At 51.0% G+C, this 11,939-nt stretch overlaps 1 protein-coding gene across 1 annotated transcript in view; it reads right to left on the reverse strand.

Annotated features, from left to right (window-relative positions):
- The window catches only part of TNR (tenascin R), a 32,621-nt gene extending 24,757 nt beyond the window's left edge, over positions 1–7,864 (reverse strand). Inside the window, exons 1-5 of the mRNA XM_027658494.1 lie at positions 7,369–7,864; positions 4,178–4,654; positions 3,461–3,724; positions 2,625–2,740; positions 4–154 (exon numbers count right to left, since the gene is read on the reverse strand). Coding sequence (XP_027514295.1) covers positions 4–154; positions 2,625–2,740; positions 3,461–3,724; positions 4,178–4,654; positions 7,369–7,864 — 1,504 coding nt within the window. The remainder of the gene's footprint in view (positions 1–3; positions 155–2,624; positions 2,741–3,460; positions 3,725–4,177; positions 4,655–7,368) is intronic.
- Between the last annotated feature and the right edge of the window lie 4,075 nt (positions 7,865–11,939).

Consider the following 11,939-nt stretch of genomic DNA (forward strand, 5'->3'; position numbering starts at 1 on the left):
CACGGGTTGAGACGCTGTCGGAGGTGGGAGGGCTCCTGGCTTGTTCCTTCAGGGCCACCACGGTGACAGTGTACTCCTCCCCCGGCTTCAGCCCCGTCTGGTTGAAGGTGGTGACAGTGCTGGGCAGCTGAGCAATCACACCACCCTCGTTATTCTGCCAGGGAGTGGAAATAAGCATTAAAAAAAATCCCACAAAAATGGTGGTTTGGGGGGACTGATGCATGGAGAGGAGGTGCCCTCCCCCCGCCCTTCACACTCTTCCATGGCCAGCCGTGCATCCCCAGATCACATCCCACCATGGAGGTGCAGAAACCCAGGCTGAAGTCACCTACCAAGCAGGGAGCACCCATGTTGCTGGGCTGCAAAATCCTTCCCCATCCCTTCCCCCCTCAGCTTCTGTATTTTGCCATCTGTGTCTCTGCTGTTCTTCGGAAGGGAAAAGAGAATAAAAACATAGCCTTGGCTAGACTACTTTTTCCTGCTCTTCAGGTGCCAGGAGCTTTCTGTAGTTGATATACAGGTATGAAACTGTGAGGTCTTTGTTTTGCCATCCCCTGCTTTTTAACCATCTTTATTACACTCATTACGCTTTGCAGTTTTGCCCTGAAAAGCTGTAAGGCTTTAAAGAACTGCAAATGTCACCTTTCCTGCCAGTGTTTGGACAAAGGATCTTTTCTTGCTGCTGTCTTCACTAATAACACACTAAACAAATCTTTGCATATAGCTCCCCATTCATATTCATCTCTTTTCTCATTAAACAGGAAATGTTCCATTTTAGCCATCAATTGCCATCTTACCTTTCCTAATTTTCTTTGCTAAATCTGCCTTTGCTTCATTTTTCCCCCATGCCATCCTCAGTGCGGGCAGCATATGGGCAATACCCACCTGACCTGGATTTTGGGGGGCTGGGGGGTAAGAGCACTGTGGACACCACAGAAGGAGAACTGCTCTGCAGGAAAGTGCAAGCATCCTTGTGGGGATGCTGAGGACCAAATTAGCATCCTCTCACTGAGTTTTTGGGAAGACAGGGAGCTCGGTTTTTCTCACAGAGGTTATTTGTGACACTGCTGTTATAACTGCATTGTTTTTAGCCTCTGGGACTAAGTTTTGGGTTTATTTGGGTGTGGCATGTTCTCAGGCAAGTGTTGCTTGCAGACAGTGAAGGACACAGCACCCTCTGCCTTATTGTAGGGGAAAAGCTGGTGATGGAGAGTCCAATTTTGGCAGCTGACAGGCAAGAGCATGACTGTGATTTTTCTGGTGCAGGACCTTGTACTTGGCCAATGGATGTGAGAACTTCAAAGCCCAGTGAGTTATGTCCCTTCTCCACCCAAAACCTTGCATCTGGGAACAGCCAGACTTTTGCATCTTATCTGCCTTTAAATCCCAAAAGACTTCCATGTGTTTTTAAGATTGAAAATGGAAAGGAGGACCAGTGATTTGCATTTTTTGGTGAGCTTGAGCAAAAACCTATTGTTGGTGACTCTGTGGGGAGAGGTTTGCTTCTATCCTGGTGATTCCTCACCCTAAAAGGGATATATCCTCATCTATCTGCTTCAAGGGGATGCTGTTGAGCTTAATTCCTGAGTATCAGTGAGTGTTTGAAAGGGAGCTATTTTTTCCCACCAAAAGCTCTTTCCTGATGTTGCCGTATTTTTCAGCTTTTCTCCTGATGGTGAGTGAAAATTATCCCACAGTTTATACCTGCACTACCTGAACTTCAACTTGCAGTGTTGGCCACGTCCACATGCAAATCGTGTTGCACCAAGAACCTTCCAGCCTCTTTGGAATTGAGTTATTTAAAGCAATTGGGCCCCTGCTTTGTGCTGTGTAATGATACTTTACAGTTAAGAGCATTTAAAACTTTGGGACCAAGTTCTGCAGTTCCCCGCTGCCCAGAGCTGCCTTTTAATCCAGTGAGGGTTTTGTACAAGTGAAAACGTCATAATTGAGCCCTTAATCAGCATTTCTTTTACTGCTGGGGCTTGAATGCTCTTGAAAAGAGGCTCCACATACAATTGAAGCTATACTTATGGCTAAATGGTGTAGAAATTATGAATATAGATGAAATACTTGATGTACGATTTTTGTCGCCGCGCACAGAAAATATGCGATATTTAGGGCAACATTTTTATCCATCTTTTCTGGCACAATTTCTACCTGTTCATCACTGCCATTAAAATTCCGTGGCAGGAATTAGCTGTGCGTGTGACTCGGGGATGTTGAAGGTTGTTGTCTGAGAGCTGACAGCTGCTCGGTTTGATCCAGGCAGCTCTGGGGAGCTTGGTGTAGAGAGCAGGGCAGAGGAAGAGGAGGAGGAGGAGGAGGAAGGGTCACTGCAAAGGAGATGGAAGGAAAAGAGAGGGGGCAACAGCAAGAGGCTGGAAGGTTTATTTCTTTATAAGCTTGTCTCTGGATTTTAGGGGGGAATTTCTTTGAGGACATGTATGTCAAAACTACTGGGGAAGTGCAGGCTGGCAGTGTTTGGGGTGTCTGATGTGCAGCAAGCAAATGGCAAACACAGGCTGGGTATTTTGGGAAGGGGGTAATTGGAAGCTGATTTAGGATCTGCTAGCTTGGTGCTTTAAGTGTACCCCGTGATGCCATGAGTGCAGCAGCGATACCTTGGGAATGAAGCTGATCTCCCAGCCATCGAAGGGGAAGGAGAAGGGCTCCCACTGCACCTCTGCTGTCGTCTCTGTGATGGTCTTGAACTTCAGCCCCTGTGGCGTGGCGAGGTCTGGAAGGGAGCAGGGGTAGGGGTGGTGAGCACAGTGGGATGGGTGTGTGGGTGCTGCCAGTCCCCACCCTGCTCCCTGTGGGTATTTTGTTATCAGGGCAACAAAAATGGGGAACCTTTTGGTAGCTGTTAGCAAAATTCCTTTGTCCCCCCTCCAGGTGGGTTGGATGGAAAAGGGGGAAATGCCTGGGCTGCTGGACACTGAAGCATCCCACTACACTATCGTGTGAACAGAGTGGATGATGGGATTGCAAAGGGGTTTTGCAAAGGTCTGGATAGTTTCTGTTTTCCCCCTGCCCTCTTGTATCCTTACTTCAGTTTCCTAGGATCCTTTCTGGAGATTACCATTACGGCTTGATACTCTTGTTTTCCTCTGTGCATCGCAGTCCTGGTGAGGACTATGTAACTCCTGATGCACAGCAGCATCCCCTCTTGCTGCACTATTGCCTCCCATATTCTGGGGGCTTCAATCAAGCACTGAAATTTTTTTTTTGTTTTTTTTAGATATTCAGATTTTCATCTAGACTCTTTCTGAAGAGGGTGGACACATTTCCCCCTTTCCTGTAACCCCGTACAGCCATAAATAGGGATAAAAATATCCCCAGGGGTTTTTTTGTTTGTTTTTTTTTGTTTGTTTGTTTTTGGTGGAGTTTTTTTAAGACTCAAGTTTCTGCTGCTAGAAGGTTTTCATGGAAGCAACAAGTGCAGTAGGATACTTACTGGTCATCACCCTGGAGGTAACAGGGATGCTCAGGACATCGCTGATGACTGCGTAGATGCTGACATTGTAGGCAACACCAGGCTCCAGATCCGTGATGGTGATGCTGCTCCAGTCCCCAGGCACCCGCTGCTGGAGCTGGGTGCCCCCTGGCACCGCTGGCTGGTACGACACCACGTACTCGGTGGTTGCCCCGGTGCTGTCCCACGCCAGCTCCACAGAGCTGTCGCTGATCCCTGTCACTCGCAGGTTTTCAGGAGGAGCCACTGGTGGGAAGGGCAGAGAGAGAGGAGAGTGTCAGGCTGTGCGTGGCTTATCCTTGCACGTGGCTGTGTGGGAGGGTGTGTGGGTCTGCTGGTGGGACACGGGCTCTGGGCTGGGGGTTACGTGCTCTCTGTGGGTGTATGAACAGCTACAGCAAGGTAAAGGCTCAGGAGAACCTGACTGCAGCCGCAGTTGCATCAGGGGTTTAGCCCCCATTTTGGGATGAACCTCGCTGGCTTTTTGCTTGCCTCCCAGACATTTAACTGTCCTGTCTCTGGAGACAGAGACAACAGGGAGGCAACTCAGACTGTGGGGCCTGAGTGTGTCCTAGGTGATGTGCTCTGCTGGGTATGGGTTTCTCCCAGGCTTCGTGTCGCTCCTATGGGACTCTGGGCACCCTGAAACCCTCGCTTGTACACTCATGCCTGGCTGTTCCCCATGCATGCCCCCACTACCTGCTGAGCAGTCCTGCCCTTCGTAGCCTTCCTCGCAGACGCAGAGCCCGTCCCTGCAGACCCCGCGGCCGCTGCAGGCGTTGGGGCAGTGCAGCCACCCGCAGTCCTCGCCGGCGAAGCCCTCCTGGCACACACACGTGCCGTTCACGCAGTACCCCCGCCCCGAGCAGTCGCGGGGGCACCGCAGCTGCGAACAGTCCTCGCCGGTGAAACCCTCCTCACAGACACACTCTCCGTCCACGCAGAGCCCGCGGGAGCCGCAGCCGGCGGGGCAGCGGAGCTGGGAGCAGTCCTCGCCCCCGTAGTCGTTGTCGCAGATGCACTGGCCCTCCAGGCACACGCCGCGGCTGGAGCAGCCCCGCGGGCAGAGCGGCTCGGAGCAGTTGCTGCCCGCCCAGCCCTCCATGCACACGCAGCTGCACGACTCCAGGCTGAAGTTCCCGTGGCCGCTGCACTGCGGGATGTAATCCAGCTGCCCTGCAAGGATGCAGGACCGAGGGTCAGAGCCCACCGCGGGGGAGGTGCAGAAAGGGCAGTGCTGGTCTCAGGTCAGCCCTTTGATGGGCTGGGGAAGGGAGGGGAGGTGCGAGGCAAGCAGGGAAGGCAAGTCCTTCCTTTATTTGAGCACGCCCAACTCTGGGAGCTGGTGGCTGGAGGGCTGGAAGGGGCAGAATTGGTGATACAGGGTCGTGGTGGGGTTTGGGTAGATCTCCAGGAGGTTATCTTTCCCTAGGGAGCAGTGGCTTCCATAACTATGGCTGCCATCAGCCTCGTTGCGATGCGAGTGCTCCCTTTGGTTTCTCTTCAACTCAGCACTCAGTTGATAGGAACATCCCTAACCCTCTTCCTGGAAAAAACAGCCTTCCCTGGCCAAACCCTCGGTGCCAGCCATGGCTCCTCTGGTCTCATCTCCACTTTTTTACCGGCAAGAGATCCTGGTCTGCTCACTCTCTCTCGCATGAGAAGCAGATATGTGCCCAAAGACATGATCTTCATCCCTGGTTGAGACAGAGCTGTTGGCTTTGCACAAAGTGTCAGGGGTTTGGGCATGCTGGGGTTGTGGGAAACCAGAGAAACCATATGGACACCATGGCCACCACTGCTAATGTCCCCTCTTTACTTGGCAGCCTTGTACAGGATGCTCTGGAGTGAGGAGGGATGCATGGGGACCAAGGCACCCATCACTGATATTGCCAGTGCTCCCCTGTTTTCCCCCCAAACAAGGACCAATTGCTCCAGCTTAGGGTTTGTCCCAACCAGGCTAATTTTTCCTTGCTGATTTTTATCACTTTTCTTCCTTATGTGAACTGAGTAAGAACAGTGATTCCTCCAACCCGCGGGAAACCTCTGCATCAGGAAGAACCCCAAGCCCCAGGACTCTTTGTCCCCCATATAAATTTTCCATCCTAGCTGACTCATCCGAGCAGCTCCTCCTATGTGGGGTGAGCAGATGCACTTTTATAAGGGGCTCAGTTACATGCTGTGCCAGACAGACCCCTTTGGGTTACCTTGCAGGACAATTCCCATCCAAACTCCAAGTACTGGGAATGCCGATCAGGATCTGCTCAGATCTCAGCCTCTAGTTAAGTTATCAAGAGGAGAGAGGATGCTTGTAAGTAAGTGTGCTGGAGGAAAGAGGCTTTCCTCGGGGAAATGCCTCAGGCAGTGGGGTAGGGATCCTGATCTCCTTTGCAGCGCAGTGAATTGAAAGCAACTCCGGTAAAAATAAATGAAATTACTCCAGTTTTAGCTCGGCGCATCTGCGATGGGAGTGGAGACTCCACCGAGCAATGAATGTTTAATGGGACTGTCTGCCTGTTTGCAAGTAACCCAAATAGGCCCATCAGAGTTTCAAATGAATTCCGGAAAAACAGGTTTTCCCCATAGCATTTCCTACATGATTTTAACCCTCGCTTTGCACACACCAGTGTTTTCTGTTTTAATTGTTAATGCAGCTGCTGACTTTCACGTTGAGGGGAGATGTGAGCTGAACCCAGAGCTGGGAATGCATTGACTTCCACTGGCTGTGCTGGGGATTCCAGCCCCAGCCACTCTGCTGCATGGCCATTCTGGTTTCTCCCTCCCCGACCCACACACCCTTGGTCCAACTCTGTTAACCTGAGTGTGGGTGGCACCCATTTCATCTTAGTGTGTTCTACACATAGAGGAATTGGGGTACCACCAGAAAAGTCACACTAATAGCTGCAAAACTTAAAAAAACCCCAGTAGGCACTGGGGGGAAAAGGGTTACTTTAAATTTCTCTTCCTCCCTGTTGTTCTTGGTGTGAGAAGCAGTTTCCCCCTGGAAAGATGCCCTGTGTGTTTGTCCCTTTCGGTGTTTTCTTCCCTGCAAGGATCCCTGGCATGGCACGAGCAGGGCTGTGCTGCATTTGGGATGGATGGCCTTAGGGACAGCCCCTCTTCCTCAAGACATAAGGAAAACTATCAGTTTGCTGGCTCCTGTGCCATTGAAATGCAGCTTCTAGCCCAAACCTTCCCTAACCCATCTCATTTCAGCTCCATGCCTGCTTCCCTGGCTCTGCAGGGCAGCTTAGGTGAAACAGGGGGATGTCTGACTCTAGTGGGGGCTCTTGGAGAGCTTCACAAAAGCACATATTTTTATTCGGATGAAATATCCTGTTGATGGTTTTACGCCTTTTTTATAGGTTTTGTTTGCATCTTTCATGGCAAGAGGAGCTCTTCTCTGTATTTTTTATTCCTTTTTTTTTTTTTTTAAATCAGCTTTTCAGATGCAATCACTCCTCCTACAGAGAAGATGAAGGGGTTTATTGCCAGCTCCCATGGTGCTGCCTTCAGCCCAGGGACAGCTTAGGAGAGCAGCAGCTCTGTCTCTGCTCCCTGTCCCACGAGCAGTGGCTGATGTCTAACAGCATCTGAGGGACTGCAGGGTTGGGAAATCCCCCTGCTCCCACCTCGCCAGCTGCAGTTTTATCCATCATGGGACTTTAACTTTGGCTGTTACGCAGCGAGCGGGGCATCCCAACTCAAGTGACCAGATCCCTCCCGGGGGTTCTCCTGCCCTAGAGGACCTGAGCCAAGCTTTTCCACTAAAGCAGAGCCCCATCATGGGTGAACCTCCATCACCACTCTGAGTGGTTTTGTATTTCTCTCTCCTGCCTCTTGCTCGAGCCCTCAGTCCCCAGCAAGAGCAAACAGGATGTCGTTACTACCTGTGGCTGCATTTTCTTGGCAGCAATTGGAGGTGCATTGGTCCCGGAGGATGGAGACCTCCCTCTCCAGCATCTCAATCCTGCTCAGCAGCTCCTGCAGGGACGGGAGGGAGGTGGAGCACTTGCAGGCCTGCTTGGGCATGTTTATCCTGTGGGTGAAGGTGACCTGGCTCTCGCTGTCGGAGGTCTGCTCCGTGTACTCCGCCAGCCGGTCGTCTTCTGAACTCACCTCCTCGCTCGAAGACTTGAACATGGATGAGCAGCAGCTGTCCAGCGGGATGTTGATGTTGTAGATGTGGTGGAAGACCATGGGCTGCTCTTTGATGGGCGGGCTGCAGTTGGCAAGGCCACCCGCCTCATCCACCGCTGTCCTCTCGGCCGGCTCTGTTGTCGCCTCCAGCCGGCACTCAAACGGCTTGAGGACAGCGCCCAGCAGGAGCAAGTTGAAGCTGATGAGCACATTCCTCAGGACTGGGTTTTCACTATCAGTCCCCATTTTCCCGGGAGAGGAAACAGCCTTCTAAGCCAGCCTTGGTCAGCTGAGAGCGGGGAGGACCTGGGGACACAGAAGGAAAAGAGCAAGGTTGGTGTTAGCCCTGAAACTCTGCTCAGCACAGAGAGGCAAGTCCTTCTGGGCAGTTGTCCCTACACATGTGGGGCTCACTCGACCCCCCACGCAGTCCTGCTGGCTTTGGTGGAGCCTAAACAACCCATGGCTGGGGGGGGAGACCCTGTCATAGCCCCTGAACAGTGACAAAGACAGGTTGTTGCTATTACTTTTTGATTCAGGAAACAGTTAATCTGGTACTAACGAAGCACCAAATACTCTGCTCGAGGCCACTCACCTCGTCTGACTTTGCCCTTATCTGCCAGTGCCATAATCTCGAGCAATTGCCATCCCTTACTTCTTTCTAATGGCTCTCCTGATCTGTAGCTCCTCTCTGGCTCCCCAGGGAACAGCCCTGCCTTCTCCCTTCCCCTGCTGCTGAATGACAATATTTGTTTCCTGATTTCTCTCCTACAATACTATGCTACTCCAGAAAACATCACTATTCCCCCAGCATTTGCAGGGTTATCATGCCATATTACTGCAATGTTTCTGCTGCACTTTTCTTCTTGGCTCCCTGCTTAATACCTGCTTCTCGTGATCAGGCACTTGGGACTCCTTTGGTAGGCTCTCTTTTTTTTCCTAGTTTTAGGAAAAGCAAGAAAAATGGAAATAACTCTGCAGTGGAGTGGCTCTGGTAGAAGACAGCAAGAAGGAGGGCACCGGACATGACAGTGGGAAGGGGTGAGAGGGGTGGGATCAGTGCTCCGTTAAGTGGCAACTCAGAGCTGCACACTCAGACTGACTCCCTCAAATCCTCTTCTGCCCTCTGGGCTCTCGGGTGGCTCCTGGGTGGCCCTGGCTGACCCACGGAGAGACTTCTTGTCCCCGCGTAATAGGATGGCTGTGACAGAGAATGGCACAGGGACTAATTAGCGCCGGCTGCCTCTGATTGACTCGTTCCAAGCTGACTACCCACCCACTCCTTGGCCTCTCACTCGGCTTTTTGTGTGTGCTCGCAGTGGAAGTAATTGTGGCCATGAGCCAGCTGTGCCGAGCCGGGCCAGAGCTTCAAAGCAAGACTCCTTGCAGCATTACAGGAACAGCTTAGACGTGGGGAAATGAAATCCTTCCCCTCTCCGCTCTTCGGATCCAGCCTGGCTCAACAGAGGCGCCAGAGCGCGTCTGCCAGCACAACTGCATGGGGGGAGAAGGGTCCTGTGTGGGTGCAGGAGGGAGGGAGTGGGGGATAGGCCGGTAAATAAAGCAGAGCTGAGCAGATACACGGCGGAGATCGCTCGTTAATGACAGCGATCGGCTTGGGTAGTTAACGACTCTGTAACCCATAGAGTGAAAGCCATTCATTTTCTGGTAGGAGCTGGCAGGCTCATCGATCCGAGTCTCCTTATCGGTACATCCATCACAGCTGCCCAGCTCTCGACTCTGAGAGGCAAATCCCGGCACCCCCCTCCAGTCCCTCGGACAGGGCGTGAAGCTGTGGGAAAGGTGGCATCCCTGTGGGATGATGCTAGGGAGCTTTCTCTTTTTTATTATTGTTAGAAAAAGGATCAGGGAATGGAAAAAGAAAAAAAAAAAAAGGAAAGGAAAAGTAATCCCGCATTGATTGGGTGCTGGATCAGGCTTAGTGCTGCTGGTCAGGCTCTTTGTTGTGAAATAGTGGAAAGTCACCACGGTTTGGGGTGACCCCGGCTCAAACCAGGTCCTGCAGGAATCCAGGTCCAGGAATCCACAGGTGGATGCTCCTTGGTGTCCTTCAGCCCGGAGCAGACCATTTGAGCCATACATCCCTATTAATCCTCAGCTTCCTCCTGGAGGCTTGGGCTGACAGCTCTGAAGCCCTGCTGAATTTGTGGATGCGTTCCCAGGGTCTGTCATCTCCATTCCCTGTCTGGTCCTGCTCATCTCCTGCTCCTCCTGTCAGTGATTTGCTTTTCCCCGAAGGAGCCATCATGCTGAGCTCAGCCAAGGTGGGTTAGTGCAGGGGGTTGGCTGGCAGAGCTCCCGAGCTGTGTGCACGCTCTGACAGCTCAGGGAGAGAAGTTGCATGAACAGTTCCTCCTTTGGGTTCCTTCTTTCCATGTGCTCCTGGAGCTTCCCAGTCCGGCTCACGCTGCAGTGACAGAACCATTAGAAACCCTTGACTGAGTGAATAGATCCAGGACTATATATTTTTTTCCCTCCTCACATGATGAATAGAAGCCAATTTCTGTGGTCGTTTCAACCCAGGATAGGACGGTTGACCTCCAGTTGCCTCTGGCACAGCACAAGCTTCTGGCTGCTGCTTTATTTTACCAGAACTGGTTACACTTGGTTTGCTTTGCTTTATTTTTTTTTTCTCCTCCAGTCCCCCAGAAACATGGGTGTTTGAATTAAAGTTCAAATTAAAGAGTTATGACAGTTAATTATGAAGTTTGGCAGGCACTGAGCTCTCAGCTCCAAAGCATTTCAACTTTGGGGAGCTGTGAAAGAATCAATCTGCTGCAGTTTCTGTGTGGTGCTCAATAAAAACCACAGACAATATAAAACTGAGGAAAATATTTGAGTGTTTTGCCAAACACATTCCACAGCAAAGCGCTCCCTTTCCCTCCCCAGTGGCCTCCCTCCATCCAGGATTTGTGTCTAATGGGCCAGCAAAGGAAGAAATAGAAAAACCCTATTAAGTCCACAGTGCATCCACGCTAATTATATATTTTCAGCTATTTTTACATTTTGCTGATGGGCTGTATCTGTGTGAGCAGCTCAGTGCTGGGAATGCAAAAGGGAACCTGTGTGTGGTGATGCTTGGAGCAGCTGTGCTGAGAAAGTCATTAATGGTGTGACAGCAGTCTGGGGGGGGCAAAATCCCCCCAAAATGCAGCACTGTGTCCCCCAGCAGCATCTGCAGCCCCGTTTTTATTACTTAGCAATATGAACGTAGCAAATGCAAACTGTGCCCCAGGGGCTGCTGCAGGATGGGTGCAGAGACATCAGATCTGCACAGTGGGATCATGGCAGTGGTGTTATCTCTGGCATTTTTGTGGGGAAAATGTAATTTTTGGATGGTCCAGCAATATTTCTGTTTTCCAGCCAGTTTTGGTCAATTGCTTTGGTTAAAAAAAAAGAAAAAAGAAAAAAGAAAAAAGAAAGAAGCCCAATTCTCCCTGGGAAGATGCTTGAAAAATGAAAACATTTGTTTCTTCAGCCAGATATTGTGTATTAAAATGTCTTTGAAGTTACTAAAGATGTGAAAATGAAGTGAACATTTTGTTTTGGGTGAGAAACCTTTTAATCTACTCAGAGCACATAGAGATGTATGTGTATATATACCTATTTATATGCATTTATTGCATTTCCTTTTCCTGAACACCAGACAAACCCCAAGCCCTACTTTTTGATGCAGATGACAGACTGGACAATCAGATGTATCTGGAGTTCAGCCCTGCTCTCACCCTTGATGCTGACCAACAAACCATCAAGGTATGGAGTTTGCTGCCCAATTCCTCCGCACAGCAGGAGCAGGCAGGTATTTGCTAACACCCAGCAGTCCCTGAGCCGTGCCCAGGCTGGCTGATTGGAGCTGTGATGTGATCCCTGTCGGAGCTCAGCTGGCAGGAGCCAGACCTCTGTGATGGATTTGCTCCCGCTGCTGCTAATGGTGGGAGCGAGCCCAGGGGACGGTGGTGTGGGAAGCCCCCGAGTGTATTAGTTGGACTTCTCTCTTGAAAAGTGTGTTGGAGGTTTCCCATATTCCAAAAAAAAACCCCCAAAACCCTGATGGATGGTTTTCAAGGCTCCCAAAACCACCCTGGAGATACCCAAGTGCTCAGTGCAGATGATGACTGCTCTATGTGAGGGTGAGATGCAGCTCGTGCCACTTTTCTCCTGGGCTCATGGGGAAGGAAATTCAGCTCCACGGTGTCCCTGGTTGGCTTCCCAGCCACACACTTTCCATTCCAAGGTGATCAGACAGCTGGGTAGCTGAAGTGGATTGCATTGCAAGCTCTGAAGCCCAACTCTGGAGTTT

The sequence above is a fragment of the Corapipo altera genome, unplaced genomic scaffold (assembly GCF_003945725.1).
Source record: "Corapipo altera isolate COAL_440 unplaced genomic scaffold, ASM394572v1 79, whole genome shotgun sequence".
NCBI lineage: Eukaryota > Metazoa > Chordata > Aves > Passeriformes > Pipridae > Corapipo > Corapipo altera.